Genomic DNA, 18,955 nt, shown 5'->3' with positions numbered 1-18,955 from the left:
GGAGTTCTACCCCAACCATTTTAGCTTCTCTGGGCTCCACTTTTTTTTTTTTTTTTTTTTTTTTTTTTTTGCTGAATAGAGACATTGGCTGAGATTACCTCCTTCCTGCTGTCTCCCAGAAGGTTAATGCCAGGAGGTCCAAGACACATCTCATGATTTAATTATCAGATCCCCTTTCTTTAGAATTTCCTCTTGAGCCGATCAAGTCTTATTATTGATTTTTGGGAGTACCTGGGACTATAGGCTCATGCCATCACACCTGGCTAATTTTTAAGTGTTTTGTAGAGAAGGGGTCTCACTATGCTGCCCAGGCTGGTCTCAAACTCCTGGGCTAAAGCAGTCCTCCCATCTCAGCTTCCCAAAGTGCTGGGGTTACAGGCATGAGCCACCACGCCCGGCCTATTTTTCTGTATAAACTGATTATATATTTAAGATTTTTATAAATACTTTAAAAGTTTTAAATTGCTGGTCAAAGTTAAAAAGTATTCTTTTGCCTTTCAGCCGGAACCGCCATCTTCCAGTAATTCGCCAAAATGACGAACACAAAGGGAAAGAGGAGAGGCACCCGATATATGTTCTCTAGGCCTTTTAGAAAACATGGAGTTGTTCCTTTGGCCACATATATGCGAATCTATAAGAAAGGTGGTATTGTAGACGTCAAGGGAATGGGTACTGTTCAAAAAGGAATGCCCCACAAGTGTTACCATGGCAAAACTGGAAGAGTCTACAGTGTTACCCAGCATGCTGTTGGCATTGTTGTAAACAAACAAGTTAAGGGCAAGATTCTTGCCAAGAGAATTAATGTGCGTATTAAGCACATTAAGCACTCTAAGAGCCAAGATAGCTTCCTGAAACACGTGAAGGAAAATGATCAGAAAAAGAAAGAAGCCAAAGAGAAAGGTACCTGGGTTCAACTAAAGCGCCAGCCTGCTCCACCCAGAGAAGCACACTTTGTGAGAACCAGTGGGAAGGAGCCTGAGCTGCTGGAACCTATTCCCTGTGAATTCATGGCATAATAGGTGTTAAAAATAATAATAATAAAGGACCTCTGGGCTACAAAAAAAAAAAAAAAAGTATTCTTTTGTAGGCTGACTCTGATAGTTTACTTAAAGCATATTTGAGAAAGCTTTTCATTTCTACTTCCAGTTGCTCAAATCATGTTTCAGAATTTCTAAATCATGTACATTTGTTTTTGTTCTTTTTGTCCCCCCCTTTGTCAGGTAGCAGTGTTTAATAATCCACAGGCTATAGACCTCTGCAGGGGTCTCTGGAATCTTAGCCACTTTGAATTTCCTTACAGCAGTGACATCATTTCCATTGCTAATTATATGTCAGTGCCCCTTTGGGGAATGCATTTATTCCTAAAATACACTGTCATAAAATTAAATGACTATACCAATTGCCAACAATATATTTTATAGAAATGAAATTTTGTTCACAAGAATAAATCACTATGGAAAAGATACCTCACAAATAGTGTTTTATGAGGCTCTAAGTTTCACATAAAAAAAGATAAGGTTTAAAATAATTCTGAAACATAGGGCCGGGTGCAGTGGCTCATGCCTGTAATCCCAGCACTTTGGGAGGCCGGGGCAGACGGACCACCAGAGGTCAGGAGTTCCAGACCAGCCTGGCCAACGTGGCAAAACCCCGTCTCTACTAAAAATGCAAAAATTAGCCAGGCGTGGTGGCGGGTGCCTGTAATCCCAGCTATGCAGGAGAATCACTTGAACCCAGGAGGCGGAGACTGCAGTGAACCGAGATTGCGCCACCACACTCCAACCTGGATAACAGAGTGAGACTCCTGTCTAAAAAACAAATAAATAAAATAAATCTGAAACTGGGCTTCAGTGAAGGACTGCAAATGTGTAATTTACACGCCAAAACATAAATGTATAGCTATCTATTTAATTTCAAAGTTCAGTTTACTTTCTGTCCTACACGGGAATGTTCCAGTGGCCATAAATCCAGAAATAAAATCATTGTCATTTTTTTGCCTTTTACTTAATTATGCAACTAAAATATTTTTCTTTAGGCAATTACTTTTGGGAGAACAAGGTACCAGTGTACATTTAAATTGAGCCAGTTGGCTATATAGGACCTTGTGTAATAAGATGTATTTTAAAAGCTTGTTAAGCAGAATTGCTTAATAATGGAATAAGGGAATAAGTTGGGTAGAAAAGAAGCAAACCAGATCCTTCTTTTTTTTTTTTTTTTTTTTTTTGGCCCATTTCATCTTGTATAGATCCTATTTCTGTGAAGACTCAAGCATAAGTTGAGGATCACTCTTGGTTTTCCATGTAATTTTTTTATTAATAATAAAAAATAATCCAGATGTACTCAGAGATCCCTTCTAAGAATCTAAGATTTTAGTAAACTTCAAATGATCTTTTATGCAGTTAACCTTAACACTTTCAGAGGGTATGAATGGGGGGCATTTTTAGGGTATCCAGTCATTGTTAATGGGAATATATCCTGAGTTGGAGCTATGCAGAAAAATCTGTTTCCCACCTTGGTGTCTTAAAGGCATCCTGATAGTAGAGAGAGAAAAATATCCAACTCCTGTAGCTTAATAAAAGCAATTATCCATTTCAAGTTTCTTTTCTTTTTGTACAATCTTCAGCAAGTTCTTTTTAAAAAAATTTTTTTTGAGTCAGGGTCTTACTCTGTCACCCAGGCTGGAGGGCAGTGGCACAATCATGGCTCACTGCAGCCTTGACCTCCCGGGGCTCAGTTGATCCTTCCACCTCGGCCTCCGGAGTAGCTGGGATCACAGGCACATGCCATAATGCCCAGTTAATTTTCATATTTTTTTGTAGAGACAGAGTTTCACCATGTTGCCCAGGCTGGTCTCAAACTCCTGGGCTCAAGCGAGCCCTCTGCCTCCGCCTCCCAAAGTGCTGGGATTACAGGTGTGAGCCACTGTGCCTGGCCAGGAAGTCCTTTTTTAATAGGATGTGAGGTTCATTTCTTTTATTAGGTTCTAGAGTTTGATCTTCCCCAAGAGATGACTATCCTTCGATAACTAGCCATGTTTGGTGGCAGTACCTTGTAGGATCTGGAGGTTGGTTGATGGTGAAGATTATTCCATTTTAATTACGGCAGAAGAGCCTTGTGATCAGAACTCAAAGGCATGATTCTTCCTTTTGGGTGGATACCAGCTGCATATCTTCCACCACCCCTTAGCATGCATTTAGTTGAAAGAGGAAGTGGCTCCCTGGCTGCCAGTGCCTGTCCAGCGTCCATGCAGCACTGCATTAGAATTCCATGCAGCACTGCAAAGGGGTCTTGTTGACCAGGGTGAACTGTGGTTTGTTTCTGACCAACAGTAAGCTGACCCTTAGCAAAACTATGACATAAGAATGGTGAATGGTTTTTGACACCATTCACCATGGTCTTTACTTTTCCTCCTCCATGGTCGTCAAGCCACAGCTTCCACCTTCAGATGTTCAGGGTGTTTATTTATTTATTTATTTATTTATTTATTTATTTATTTATTTATTTATTATTGAGGCTGAGTTTCGCTCTTGTTGCCCAGGCTGGAGTGCAGTGGCGTGATCTCGGTTCACTGCAACCTCTGCCTCCCGGGTTCAAGAGATTCTCCTGCCTCAGCCTCCTGAGTAGCTGGGATTACAGGCACCCGCAGCCACACCCGGCTAATTTTTTGTATTTTAGTAGAGACAGGGTTTCACCATGTTGGTCAGACTGGTCTCGAACTCCTGACCTCAGGTGATCCACCTGCCTTGGCCTCCTCAGGTGCTGGGATTACAGGCGTGAGCCGCCGTGCCTGGCCCAGGGTATTGATTTCGTATTCTCCACAGCATAACCTCTCTGCAAGCTTTCTGGAAAGGAAGTGTTATTAATATGCAAATGCAAATTTAGGTTAATGTCTTACCTCTCTCAGGAGTATGTACATTTCAAACTTTTCTAGTTATGGAATGATAGATTCATCTGGCAGCAAATGTATTCTAGGGCCCTTCTGGAAATTATATCAGGTTAAACTCTCTTTTATCCTGCCTTCTTTTAAGGTCTTAGCCTCCAGTCTCATCTCCAAGATGTCTCCTCCTACTGCTCTCTCTCCTTCATTTATTCAGCAACTATTTATAGAGCTCCAGTATGTGCCATGCACTAGGCTAGGCACAGGAATGCCAAGATGAGCTAAAGAAAGGCACAGTTCCTGCTGTTTGTAGTCTCATGAGAGATTCTGATATTGTCAAATAATTATATGCAGCAATGTCAAGTCATAACTGTGGTAAATGTTATGAAGGAGAAACAGCACTGTGTGTATCTAACCACCTGGGCCCAGCCAGGGGGTCCAGGACACATTCCCTGAGAAAGTTTGAGCTGAGTTAAAGAGACAAAGGAAGTGGGAAATAAATTTGCAAGGAGAGGATTTGTTAAAGATGGTGCTGGCAGTGTTTTCTTCAGGATCCACTGCTTCTCTGCTTCCCTCCCACCTCCTGTGTGCTTCTGCCTTCAACAAGTCAACATCTGAGGAGCAGGGTCACTTGAGTGCTCTCTCTCTGGCACTTGACAGGTAGGGGATCACTGTGCCCACCGTCTTGCCCTCCTGGCTTTCCAGTGTGACAAAGCAAAGTAGGCTTCTAGTGTGTTAGATGGGAGACCACCACTCCTCCTGCCTCAAATGGGCCTTAGAACTGGGTTGATGCTGCAGGCTGGGACAGGGGGCTTCTTACTTCCCTGTTTGTTAGAGTCTAATCTGGCAGCTGCTGTGAATATAGGAGGATCCAAAGGTCAGGTCTTTAGTAAGTCAGTTCTGGTAATTGCTGTAGACTTAATGTTCGTGTCCCCTCAAAATGCATGTGTTGAAATCCTAATGCCCCGGTGTGATGGTATTAGGAGGTGGGACCTTGGACAGGGATTAGGTCATGAGGGTTGGATGGCATTAGAGACCCTGGAAAGCTCCTTCACCCCTTCTGCTATGTGAGGACACAGCCAGAAGATAGCTGTCTACGAACCAGGAAACGAGCCCTCACTAGACACAGAACATGCTGACACCTTGATCTTGGACTTCCCCGCCTCCAGAACTGTGGGAAATGAACTTCAGTTGTTTATAAGCCACCCAGTCTATGGTATTGTATCATAACAGCCCAAACAGATGAAGACTAATCTGATGAGTAAATCATGAGACATGCCAAAGTGGCAAAATAGGTGATCATTCCCACTTTAAAAGAAAAACAAAAACAAAAAAAAACTTTGTAATTTTCAGTCACTTCAAGGCATTCCGCCTCTTCCTCCTTCTCCTCCTCCTCCTCATCTTCTTCTTCTTCCTCCTCCTCCTCTTCTTCTTCCTCTTCTTCTTCTTTTTGTTTTTGTTTGTTTGTTTGTTTTTTAGACAGGGTCTTTTTCTGTCCCCCAGGCTAGAGTGCAGTGATGCGATCATGGCTCACTGCAGTCTCAATGTTCTGGGCTTAAGGATCCTCCTGCTCCCCAGTACCCCAGTACCTGGGACCACAGGTGTGCACCACCACACCCGGGTAATTTTTTTTGTTTTTTGTAGAGATGAGGTCTTGCTAGGTTGCCCAGGCTGCCCTTCTATTTTTCCTTCTGAGGCAGTGGGAAAAAAGTTATGATTATTTCATGCAGGGATTAGTCCAGATTCAACCCAGAACAAAGGCCATCGAGTCTTCTCCATCTGGGAGATGATTCATCCTGTTGTATTCGCTATTTATGGCTCCTTTTGTTTTTTGAATTCTAGATTAAATTGGTCCTTGATATGGGCATTCTGGACATTCTCTCGTGTTTTCCTGTTCTAATGTATTTCGTTCTGCATTTTCTACATCCAGTTTTGTGCCCCAGGTATGCCTGTGTAGGCTGGCTTTCAGCTGAGCCTTCTTGGGCTTACTAATGCTACTGATAATGAAAGACTGAGCCCCAGTTGGTGACCAACTCAGGAACACTCCAGTTCATCCTGGTGTATATAGCCTTAGGGTTTCCATGAAAACCTTTCTTTTTAATTTTTGTCTTTTAAGAAATTATGGCTGGGTGTGGTGGCTCACGCCTGTAATCCCAACAATTTGGGAGGCCGAGCTGGGTGGATCACTTGAGGTCAGGAGTTCTAGACCAGCCTAGCCAACATGGTGAAACCCAGTGTCTACCAAAAAATACAAAAAAATTAACAGGGCATGGTGGTGCACGCCTGTAATCCCAGCTTCTTGAGAGGCTGAGGTGGGAGAATTGCGTGAACGCCAGAGGTGGAGGTGGCAGTGATTGTATCACTGCACTCCAACCTGGGCATCAGACTCTGTCTCAAAAGAAAAAAAAAAGAAATTACATATGCATTTCCCGAAATGTTTTATTGTAAAAGATTTTTAGGGTACAGTGGCTCACATTTGTAATCCTAGCACTTTGGGAGACCAAGGTGAGTGGATCACCTGAGGTCAGGAGTTCAACACCAGCCTGGCCATCATGGTGAAACCCCGTCTCTACTAAAAATAAAAAAACTGGGCTGGGCACAGAGGCTCACGCCTGTAATCCCAGCACTTTGGGAGGCTGAGGCGGGTGGATCACCTGAGATCAGGAGTTTGAGAAAAGCCTGGGCAACATGGTGAAACCCCGTCCCTACCAAAAATACAAAAATTAGCCGGGTATGGTGGCAGGCGCCTGTAATCCCAGCTACTCAGGAGGCTGAGGCAGGAGAATCGCTTGAACACGGGAGGCAGAGTTTGCATTGAGCCAAGATCGCGCCATTGCACGCCAGCCTGGGCGACAAGAGAAAAACTCCATCTCAAAAAAAAAAAACAAAAAACAAAAAACAAAAAAATTAGTCGGGCATGGTGGCGGGCACCTGCAATCCCAGCTATTCAGGAGCCTGAGGCAGGAGAATCGCCTGAACCCAGGAGGTGGAGGTTGCAGTGAGCCGAGCTGAGATCCCACCACTTCACTCCAACCTGGGTGATAGAGTGAGCAGAGTGAGACTCCGTCTCAAAAAACAAAAACAAACAAACAAAAAAAAGATTTTTAAAATACAGAAGTATTTAGGGTAAGATGCTAAAAAAAAAAAAAACCCAAAAAAACTACCTCTGTCATCTCTCTTTCTAGCACTCCCCTATCAACTCCATCCACTCTTTTCTCAGTGGGGTTTCCATCTTTTCAATATCTTTTCTGAAATACTTCTATATTTTTGAATATATATGAATATGTATGTTTGGATGTGTATGTGTATACATACACATATATTCATGAATATGTATGTATATATATTTACATATTTATAGTTTTTTTTACATTAACAAGTTTATGTTGTACATAATATTCTATGACTTGGTTTTCTTTTCCTATGTTTTTGCAGTCTTTATCTTCCTCCTCCCTTCTTCTCTCCCTTTTATTCTTTTCAAACATTGCAAAGTATTCCATAATACAGATGTATCATTATGTAACCAATTTTCTATTGATGTGTTTTGCTGTTAACAATAATGTTGCAATGAACAGTTTTACTCTTCCATCTTTGTCCATATGGGAAAGTATTTCTTTTTGGTTTTTCTTTTTTTTTGAGACGGAGTCTCATTCTGTCGCCCAGGCTGGAGTGCAGTGGTGCGATCTCCACTCACTGCAAGCTCCGCCTCCCAGGTTCACGCCATTCTCCTGCCTCAGCCTCCCGAGTAGCTGGGACTACAGGCGCCCGCCACCACGCCCAGCTAATTTTTTGTATTTTTTGTAGAGATGGGGTTTCACCGTGTTAGCCAAGATGGTCTCGATCTCCTGACCTCGTGATTCGCCTGTCTTGGCCTCCCAAAGTGCTGGGATTACGGGCGTGAGCCACCGCACCCCGCCTGGGAAAGTATTTCTTTAGGTTACGTTCACAGAAGTGGTATCCTAGGCATATGTATTCGATTTTTTGGGGAAAAGATCTGTGGCATCCCTTCTACCTCCACTACTTCCCCAACCTGTGCTTCCCTGGAACTCCCTGTTCTGCTTTGACAAATCTTCCAAGCTTCTGACGAGGGAGCTGACCAGGGGCTGGGTACTGAGTGGGCACCATGACAATGACTACTGCCAGAATCCATTCGGTCAGAGATCCAAGAAAGTCTGGAAATGTGGCAAAAACAGACGTGTCTTAGGAGGAGCTGCTGACACCTCTTCCTGGATGCCCAGGAGCACAGATAGTGCTCTAGAAAGCCGGTAGCTAAGATTCTGGGCTTTGAAGGAGGATACAGCACATGTTGGAATCTTAGTTTGCTTTAGTGGAAATTAACGTCTTCCAAGTCTCTACCTGACAATATAAGTTGAAACAATTGGCCAGCTTGTGTTTAGAAAAAAAAAAAAGTTTGATTTCTATTTTACATCATACATCAGCATAAAATTTCAGATTAATTAAAGATTTAAATGTATGAATTGAAACTAGAATGAACTAGAAGAAAATTTTGATGAATATTTATATATTCTAGGGATGGCCTTGACTTTTCTAAACATGACACCAAAAGCAGAAACAATAAAATAAGCTGGTTTGACTAAAACAATTTGCAAAAACTTTCACATGACAATAAATTCCAACTTAAGCAAAAACTTATGATGCAAAACAATCTGTGAGAATATATTTGCGGAATATATGTCAGATCTGCGTAACATCCTATATACATATATATGAAGAATTCTAATACATACATAAGAAGGCTGGGAACTATGGCTCACTCCTATAATCCCAACACATTGGGAGGCCGAGGCAAGCAATTCTCCTGCCTCAGCCTCCCGAGTAGCTGAGATTACAGGTGCCTGCCACCATGCCCAGCTAATTTTTTGTATTCTTAGTAGAAACAGGACTTTGCCATCTTGACCAGGCTGGTCTTGAACTCCTGGGTTCAAGTGATCCTCCTGCCTCGGCTTCCCAAAGTGTTGGGATTATAGGCGTGAGCCACTGCACCTGGCCAGGACCAGCTTTTTAAACAAGCACTGCTGGTAATGCAGGTGCAGTGGCCCCCTGACCACCCTTCGGGACCAATGACTGGACTGACCTTTTATGATGGCGTAGGTGTCATGGGTACCTTTGAAACTTTCTCAATCCCAGAAGGTTAGATCTGCCATAAAGGAGGCTTGGCTAGCAAATGGTGTGCGCTTCATTCAGAAATGTTAATGGTAATGTCATGGAGGAAGCATGACTCTTCAGTATGGGTAATGTGTTGATCACAGTTTGAGCATTTACTATGCACAAGGCATAGTACTAAGTACTTCACATGTGTGATCTCATTGTCTCCACCCTTATGAGGGAGATAACGATTCTACACAGGTTGGAAGTATTAGGGAGTGATTGGAATCCAATTCTGTCTGATTCCAAACTTGTACTTTTACTTACTTGCTCTCAATTTGCAAACTTTATGCCCCTGATATTGTAGAGCTGGGGGCTCGCAATTGAGGATTTTAGTTGTCCCTATCAGAATGACTTGCAAAGGTTGTGGTAATACTAAAGGTTTTTATAATTTTAAATAGTAAAAGAAAATTTTAAACCTGTTTTCACTGCAGCCTCTGCCTCCCGGATTCAAGCAATTCTCCTGCCTCAGCCTCCCGAGTAGCTGGGATTACAGGTGCCTGCCTGTACAGCCTGGGCATGGTGGCTCATGCCTGTAATCCCAGCACTTTGGGAGGCCAAGGTGGGAGGATTGCTTGAACCCGGGAGTTTGAGACCATCCTGGACAACATGGTGAGACTCCATCTCTACAAAAAATTAAAAAATATTAGCCAGGCATAGTGGCGTGTGCCTGTGGTCCTAGCTACTGGAGAGGCTGAGGAGGATGGCTTGAGCCTAGGAGTTTGAGGCTGTAGTGAGCTGTGATTGCACCACTGCTTTCCAGCCTGGGTGACAGAGTGAGTCTCCATCTCAAAAAAGTAAATAAATAAAATCAGATTTTCAGCTAAGCATTTTTCAGGCTTTGGAGATTGCTCTGTAGCATACTCTCAATTTTCCTAACAATACATGAGGTTTTTTTTATTTCTAAGGGCTGCAAATGACATTTGTTGTGGGATTACAATTCCTTCTCTGCAGATCCCAGACTTGAATGAGTTTGCATATCAGCAAACCAAATCGAGAGTACATATTACTAATAATAGAATTTCTTTACAAGTTCTAGGCATTGACTATGTCTAGAAGTCTAAAAACTACTCTCCAAATCAGCAGTCTACATGGTTCACGCTCCCTGGATTCTCAGCTACTCACTGTCCTCTTCTACTTAAAAGCAGAACTGTTCCTTCTTGAGGTGCAAGGATTAAATTCTCCCAATCTTCTCCTGGCCATATAATTTTGCATTTTGCAGGCTCTTCAGGGCAGGTGGCAGGATGGTTCCTGCAAACAAAGAGAATGGTTATGACCCCCTCAGAGTTTGTCTAACTAGCGGATGGACAGTGGAGCAGTTGGGAATGTTTGAGTAAGCAAGAATAACAACAACAACAACCAAATACCTTCTCAGTAAGAGAAACTGTCATTCCAACAGACTGTGGATGTGCTTTTTAAACTGCTAAATGTCAAACCAGTTGATAGGGTCAAATATTGACAAGCATTCAAATGGACTTTTTCTTATCAAATAGAGAACCTTGTTGCAAAATCATTATTTATGGTCTACAACAGTTGATCATCTTGTTAGAAATGTTGACTAAGGCTGGGTGCAGTGGCTCATGCCTATAATCCCAGCACTTTGGGAGGCCAAGGTGGGCAGATGACTTGAGGTCAGGAGTTCAATGCCAGCCTGGCTACCATGGTCAAATTCCATCTCTACTAAAAACACAAAAATTAACCGGGCTTGGTGGTGCACACCTGTAATCCTAGCTACTCAGGAGGCTGAGGCAGGAGAATTGCTTGAACCCGGGAGGCAGAGGTTGCAGTGAGCCAAGATTGCGCCACTGCACTCCAGCCTGGGCGACAGAGCAAAACTTCATCTAAAAAAAAAAAAAAAAAAAAAAATTAGCCAGGCGTGGTGGCTGACACCTGTAGCCCCAGCTACTCAGGAGGCTAAGGCAAGAGAATCGCTTGAACCTGGGAGGTGGAGGCTGCGGTGAGCTGAGATTGCACCACTGTACTCCAGCCTGGGTGACAGAGGGAGACTCTGTCTCAAACAAACAAACAAACAAAAAACCTTGATGAAAAGGCCTCCTGATTTTGTTTTTTAGACAGGGTCTTACTCTGTTACCCTGGCTGGAGTGCAGTGGTACAATCACAGGTCACTGCAGCCTCGACCTCCAGGGCTCAGGCCAATCCTCTCACCTCGGCCTCCTGAGTAGCTGGGACTACAGGTGTGCACCACCACGTCTGGCTAACTGTTGTACTTTTGTTGAGATAGGGTTTCACCATGTTGCCCAGGCAGGTCTCAAACTCCTGGGCTCAAGTGATCCTCCTGCTTCAGCCTCCCAGAGTGCTGGAATTACAGGCATGAGCCATCACATTCAGCCTGGATTTTTTTTTTAACTTCCCCTCAGAAATGCGTAATATAGAGGGAGGCGTAACCATGAGATACCATAACTGGGAAAATGATTTTCCCTGCTATTGCTAAGAAGATTGATTGGTTGATATAATTTAATGCCAACTTTCAGAACAGTTGAAAATTTTAGAATAATTACCTGCAAGCCCATGAAATATCACCAGGCATAATTTGCTCTGGTCCCATTTACAAACAAAGGAGCATGGAAGAAAAATGCCCCTGCAGTTCCAAAGTGCCCCCTATCCAGGAATCCACACCTTGCCTGTCATGAGGAGCCACAGAGGAAGGAATTTGCCCTGGGTGGAAAGTTCATTGAACATGCTGTGCTGACTATTTGAAACTTGCTTGTTCCAAAAGTCCTTCAGAAACCAGTAATCCTATTAGCTTGGAACAGTTACCTACCTGCAGTAAAAAGTAATTACAAGTGTCAGCCCGAAAATAATTGCTTCAGTGTCTAAATGAATGGGGAATCTTCTTTGGGAAGAATTACTGTTCCTAAATGAGTCAGCTCAGCCCATTGTCTCTGGCTTGGTTGCTGACGAATTGGGCCATCTGCCTACACCAGTGAGGAAGGATGAAAGGGTGAGGGAGCAGGGAAGGACAGGGCCTGCCCAGAGCTCATCAGCAGAAGGGCTGTCCTGAGCCATACCGGCATGGAGGTGAGTGCTCTGCCAAGCCACCTTCAAGCCTTTCCTGAAGTCATGGGCACCCCAGGCAAGTTTCACGTCCCAGACCTTGGCCGCTGGTTACTTCATAAAACCTCTGAAGCTCTGGCCCTTTCCTTCCATTCTTTGCCAGTGCTCACTGAGCTTGACAAAGGGGTCTAGTAGACTGGGATCCCTGAGTACAAAACTGGGTAACAGTGTAGGGGCAATAAGGTAGACTGTTTCCAAAGGAAATGAATAGGAAGGGTCTGGCAAGGGTGGAGGATCAATTTGTATAAGGAAAAAAATCTAATGTATTGGCGTCATATCTTTCCAGTAATACTAAAAAACTCAGGTGTTCAGAACTCCTAAAGCAGGGGTCCCCAACCCCCAGGCTGTGGACCAGCACCTGTCCATGGCCTGTTAGGAACGGGGCCATACAGCAGGCCAGTGAGTGGCAGGCGGGTGAGCATTACCACCTGAGCTCCACCTCCTGTCCAATCAGTAGCAGCATTGATTCTCAAAGGAGCACAAACCCTTTTGGGAACTGCGCATGCCAGGGATCTAGGTTGCAGGCTCCTTATGAGAACCCAATGCCTGATACGAAGTGGAGCAGTTTCATCCCCAAACCATCCCTTCCCTTCAGTCTCCCCTCCTCCTTTCCCCTCCCCATCCGTGGAAAAATTGTCTTCCACAAAACAAGTCCCTGGTGCCAAAAAGGTTAGAGACCATTAGGGACCGTTATCCTAAAGGACCCTACTTGCACCTCCTGAAAAGCCAGCTCTCTTTTGTGTGGTGTTTCCACCGTCACCAGTAGCTGGAAGGACTGGGATCCTGGGAAGCCTACCCCGGACTGGGAGGAGCCAGGCTATGAGCCAGCTGCCTGGTCTGTGGCTCAGATCTCAGATTTTCCAGACCTCCTTGTCATCTCCCGTAACATTGTACACAGGGGCAGTGGCTGTTGTGAGCTCTCCTGTTTTGAAATTCTCCTGTGGGCTTGGGGCGCAGCTGCGCCGTGCGGTCTGAGCACTGGTGGGATGCAGTGGCCAGCCAGCCTTGAGGATGAGGGTTCGGTGGAGGGCTCCAGTGATGTTTTCTTTAAGACAGTCTCACTCATCGCCCAGGCTGGAGTGCAGTGACACGATCTCGGCTCACTGCAACCTCCGCCTCCTGGGTTCAAGCAATTCTCCTGCCTCAGTCTCCCAAGTAGCTGGGATTACAGGGATGTGCCATCGTGCCCAGCTAATTTTTGTATTTTTAGTAGAGACAGGGTTTTGCCATGTTGGCCAGGCTGGTCTCGAACCCCTGACCTCAGGTGATCTGCCCACCTCGGCCTCCCAAAGTGCTGGGATTACAGGCATGAGCTACCATGCCCGGCCTCCAGTGATTTGTTTCTGGAGCTCTTAGGAGCTTAGTGGAAAGGTTTTTAGCAGGCCTTGTGTGTGTGGAGGCTCAAAGGGGCCTGCTTAAGTCCAGAAGGAAACTTAGAGATACAGAACCACTGCAGATTGGGGAAGGCATAGATTGTCAGGTGGAGGTCTGGTCTAACATTGCTATGTGCCTGGAGGCTGGGACCTATGCAAGTGACTGAACTTTTCTGGTCTTGATATTAGCCATCATCCTCTTCCAATGAAGATAAGCACTTGCCCGAACCTTCTACTAGTGAGCACCGTGGACATGAAGAACAAGCCCCATCTTCTGAGCCACCAGCTTCCTGCTTGGTCTTCCATTTCAATAACGCCTAATTAGGCAACTTGGGGCTGGGCGCAGTGGCTCACATCTGTAATCCCGGCACTTTGGTAGGCCAAGGTGGGTGGATCACTTGAAGTTAGGAGTTCAAGACCAGCCTGGCCAACATGGCGAAACCCTGTCTCTAATAAAAATACAAAAATTAGCCAGGCGTGGTGATGCGTGCCTATAATCCCAGCTACTCAGAAGACTGAGGCAGGTGAATCTCTTGAACCCAGGAGGCAGAGGTTTCAGTGAGCCAAGATCACACCACTATACGCCAGCCTGGGCAACAGGGTGAGACTCTGTTTGGGAAAAAAAAAAAAAAAAAAAAAGGCCAGGCACGGTGGCTCATGCCTGTAATCCCAGCACTTTGGGAGGCTGAGGCAGGCTGCTCATGAGGTCAGAAGATCAAGACTATCCTGGCTAACACGGTGAAACCCCGTCTCTACTAAAAATAAAAATAAAAATAAATTAGCCGGGCATGGTGGTGGGCTCCTGTAGTCCCAGCTACTCAGGAGGCTGAGGCAGGAGAATGGCATGAACATGGGAGGTGGAGCTTGCAGTGAGCCAAGATGGTGCCACTGCACTCCAGCCTGGGCGACAGAGCAAGACTCCGTCTCAAAAAAAAAAAAAAAAAAAAAGAAAAGAAAAAGAAAAAATTAGGGGCAACTTGGAGTTGTCTGCATAAGTAACAGGCGAGAGAATGGTTATGCAGCTGTGCACTAGCCCATTTTTCTCTCTTCAGCCCAAGTTTAAAATTAGTATTGATTCATAATATTGAACACCTAACTTAGCTGTGAACACATTTACTCCTTAGAGACCAACAATATCAGTTTAGAATGCGTTCTGAGAAGACCTGAATTCTCTCCTAAATAATTATGCCTGGGGTTAGTTACATTTGTAATAGTAATTAATAAATGCCTGAGATGACTATTTATTAATTATTAATTCAAAGTGTATTTTCTCTCCACTTTAAATTGACTTTGTAATCATATCTATGACAAATGTTGCTAGAAAGGTGTGTATTTACTATACACCTATTAAAGATGTCATTTGACATGTAATGCACTGCTTTCAGTTGCTTAGCAACTACCATGCTTTTGTAAAAACCATTCTGAATGCAAGGACTAGGGCAATAATTCATCTACTTTTTACAAAGTACTTTGTTCGACATATTTTGCTGGCAAATTTTGACCATGTGAAACTCCCAATCCCCTTTAGATAGGAAGGGGTTTTATTTTAGTTTTTAGAGTTGAGGTCTTGCTATTTTTTTGAAGGGGGCTTGTATGTCCTTATGAGTGGAATTGCTGGGTCATATATATACATATGTTCAGCTTTAGTAGGGGCTGCCATGCAGTTTTCCATAGTAGTTGTACCAGTTTATATCCCCACCTGCAGTGCATGAGTGTAGATTACTCCCTATCCTTATCAATCTGGGCATTTTCTTTCTTTCTTTCTTTCTTTCTTTCTTTCTTTCTTTCTTTCTTTCTTTCTTTCTTTCTTTCTTTCTTTCTTTCTTTCTTTTGAGACAGAGTTTTGCTCTATCACCCAGGCTGGAGTGCAGTGGTGTGATCTTGGCTCACTGCAACCTCCGCCTCCCAGGTTCAAGCGATTCTCCCACCTCAGCCTCCCCGGTAGCTGGGACTATAGGAAGGTATCACCTCGCCCAGCTCATTTTGTATTTTTTGGCAGAGACCATGTTGGTCAGGCTGGTTTCGAACTCCTAATCTCAGGTGATCCGCTCATCTTGGCCTCCCAAAATGCTGGGATTACAAGTGTGAGCCACTTCGCCCAGCCTGGCATTTTCTTTTCTTTTCATTTTAGCTATTCTGATGGTTAGGTCATGGTATTGTATTATTTAAATTTGAATTTTCAGGATGGCTAGTGGAGTTGAACACCTCTCAAAAGTTAATTAGGCATTTATTTTTATTTTTTTACTTTTATTTTAGGTTCAAGGTCTTGCTACATTGCCCAGTCTGGACTTGAACTCCTGGGGTCAAGCCATCCTCTCACCTTGACCTCCTGAGTAGCTGAGCCTACAGGTGTGCCCAGCTCCATATGTTTGTATTTATTTATTTATTTGTTTGTTTATTTATTTATTTTTTGAGATGGAGTTTCACTCTTGTCGCCCAGGCTGGAGTGCCAGGGTGCGATCGCGGCTCACTGCAACCTCTGCCTCCCGGGTTCAAGTGATTCTCCTACCTCAGCCTCCCAAGTAGCTGGGATTACAGGCATATGCCACCACGCCCGGCTAATTTTGTATTTTTAGTAGAGATGGGGTTTCTCCATGTTGGTCAGGCTGGTCTCGAACTCCCGACTTCAAGTGATCCACCTGCCTCGGCCTCCCAAAGTGCTGGGATTTCAGGTGTGGGCCATCGCGCCTGGCCTCCATATGTTTTATTTTAAATATAACATTCCACATTTATTCTGTAAATGTCAAGTGCTACTCTCTCCTAAGCACTGGGCTAGGCGCCTAAGTGCGGTAGAAATTGAGAATAAGCACTTGACTGCTTTCTGCTTTTATTTACCTTGGAGAGCTCATCTTTTTACAAGGGTTTAAGCTCTGTGCAGATATTTCCGAATGTTTATTATATATTAACACTTATTATAATAATCTTATGTATTATGATATATATCATATTAACATTTCCAAATATTTATACTCTGGAGCCACATGCCCACTCAGTTATTCTGTCGTCTGAAACTAAACTCTCTCTGGGCTGCTCTTGGTCTGTGAAGCATCTTTGGCTGGGCCTTGAAGTGTGGATAGGTGTGGGGAAGTGGGTATGGGAGGGCTTCTCGGGAAGAAAACAGCAAACAAATTAGGAATAGAGGTGAAATGGTGGCGCCAAGGTGAGTAGACTGGCCTGACTCCTGCAAACCTTTCAGATGAGATCGGGCATGTTCAGGATGGTATGGCTTTAGACTCCTGCAGACGTTTCAGACAGACAGGAGTGGGAGTGGCTAGCCCCTGTATTCCATTGATTGAAGCAGTGGTGTTGCGTCCTCGTCCCGTCCCGAATGGGCTGGAAGGAGGAGATGGGAGTGACCTAGTCAGGATGCTGTTTTTTGTTTGTTTGTTTGTTTGTTTTCTGTTTTTTTGAGACGGGGTTTTGCTCTGTCGCTCAGGCTGGAGTGCAGTGGCAGGATCTAGACTCACTGCAATTTCCGCCTCCAGGGTTCAAGCTATTCTCGTGCCTCAGCCTCCTGAGCAGTTGGGATTACAGGCGCGCACCACCATCCCCAGCTTTTTTTTTTTTTTTTTCTGAGATGAAGTCTCGCTCTGTTACCCAGGCTGGAGTGCAGTGGCGTGATCTCGGCTCACTGCAAGCTCTGCCTCCCGGGTCCACACCATTCTCCTGCCTCAGCCTCCCGAGTAGCTAGGACTACATGCTCAGCTAATTTTTTTGTATTTTTAGTAGAAATGGGGTTTCATCGTGTTAGCCAGGATGGTCTCGATCTCCTGACCTTGTATCCGCCCGCCTGGGCCTCCCAAAGTGCTAGGATTACAGGTGTGAGCCACTGCGTCCGGCCTTTTTTTGTATTTTTAGTAGAGAGGGGGTTTCACCATGTTGACCAGGCTGGTCTTGAACCCCTGACGTCAAGTGATCCGCCCGCCTCGGCCTCCCAAAGTGCTGGGATTACAGGTGTGAGCCACCGCGCCCAGCTGATTTTAATAATACTAGTATTATGTGATGATGGCATGGATTAAAATGGCAGATCATTTTGATCCTTTTGGAGGAGGAGAGAGCCACGAGCTCCTTGAGAATAGCATGAAAGCGATGGGTCTTCTCCCCAGAAAAATATGCATACGTGTACTAAGTAATTTGGGGAGGTTCATGAGTCCTGGTGGGTAAGAAAATAAATGAATTTGAGATCCCCAAAGGAAAGAGGTATATTTGCACAGGGCAACTGATGGAAATCAATAGGGAAACTTGGAAGAGGAAGTAGTTTGGGAAAGAATTTAACAAGTTTATTTTCATGCAACAGGACGTGTGACGGGAGCTGTGCTTTTGGCAGCATGTTGGGGGGCGGGGGGCAGAGATCTGAGTCATTTGGTTAAATCGCAGTTTCCATTTTGAGAATGAATGAGCTCCCTGAATTAACACAAAAGCAGAAAGCAGTCAAGTATTTTCCAAAATAAATAATAGGGGCAATGTTTGTGCAGGTAATATTCATAGAAGAGTTTGGGATCACTGTCATTAAAACCATACAAAAAAATAGACACCAGGTGAATTCCTAAGTAAATTATTCCACTAATATTCATTATAAAGCTTACAAATTCAGTTGTAAGAGTCAAGATCAGAATAGAAGCAGATAATTTAAAATTATAGTTATAATAAGCTTGGCTGGACACAGTGGCTCACATCTGTAATCCTAGCACTTTGGGAGGCTGAAGTGGGCGGATCACTTCAGCCTAGGAGTTCGAGACCAGCCTGGCCAACATGGTGAAAACTTGTCTCCACAAAAAATACAAAAATTAGCCAGGCATGGTGGCACATGCCTGTAATCCCAGCTACTCAGGCTGAGGCACAAGAATTGCTTGAACTTGGGAGGCGGAAGCTGCAGTGAGCTGAGATCGCACCACTGCACTCCAGCCTGGGTGACAGAGTGAAACCCTGTCTCAAAAATAAAAATAAAAAAAATAAAATTATAGTTATAATAAGCTGAAGATGAACAGACATGTCAAGATCTCTGAACTTTTCAAAATCACTTTCCAGAACCTCTTTGCTGCATGGAAGCAGTGTGAGTCGAAGTCGAAATAGCACGTCTCTTTGCTGTTCTAGATTCTCTGCCTAAATCACTCCCTTGACAGCTGGAGCATCAGTGTCTATTGACCCTGTAACCTGTACTCAGATGGGAACTCTTTGGTAACTGCTCTCCTAAGAGAGGTAAGTGAAAACAATATGGTTAGTTTCCAAAATATCTGGGGCTGTCGTCCACCTTGTTCAAGAAATCATAACTCTGACATTTGGATTTGGGGAATTCATCAGTTCTGACTGGGAGCAAAGTGACACACCTATTCCAGACACTGAGATGGGAGGTCTCTCTGAATCTTCCCTCAGTCTCCCTCCCAGGCCGTTGCCACCTTCCCGAAGGGTCTGGTGGTCTGGTGGTCCTTGGACAGGCCACGTAGAACACTGCATGGGTCCAGGC

General features: G+C 44.3%; 1 protein-coding gene across 1 annotated transcript; it reads left to right on the top strand.

Moving 5' to 3' along the window:
• The first annotated feature begins 479 nt into the window (after positions 1-479).
• Positions 480-1,037, top strand: LOC107968325 (large ribosomal subunit protein eL21-like). The gene has a single exon (XM_054666230.2). It carries the CDS (start codon positions 534-536, stop codon positions 1,014-1,016), a length of 483 nt encoding a protein of 160 aa, XP_054522205.2. The 5' UTR covers positions 480-533; the 3' UTR covers positions 1,017-1,037.
• The last annotated feature ends 17,918 nt before the right edge of the window (positions 1,038-18,955 follow it).

The sequence above is a fragment of the Pan troglodytes genome, chromosome 15 (genome assembly GCF_028858775.2).
Source record: "Pan troglodytes isolate AG18354 chromosome 15, NHGRI_mPanTro3-v2.0_pri, whole genome shotgun sequence".
NCBI classification, from domain to species: domain Eukaryota; kingdom Metazoa; phylum Chordata; class Mammalia; order Primates; family Hominidae; genus Pan; species Pan troglodytes.
Note: the sequence above shows the minus strand (reverse complement) of the source record. Positions and strands in the feature narration are given on the sequence as shown.

Excerpts from the sequence above, each read along its gene's own strand:
- LOC107968325 (XM_054666230.2), top strand. The coding sequence starts at position 534 with ATGACGAACACAAAGGGAAAGAGGAGAGGCACCCGATATATGTTCTCT.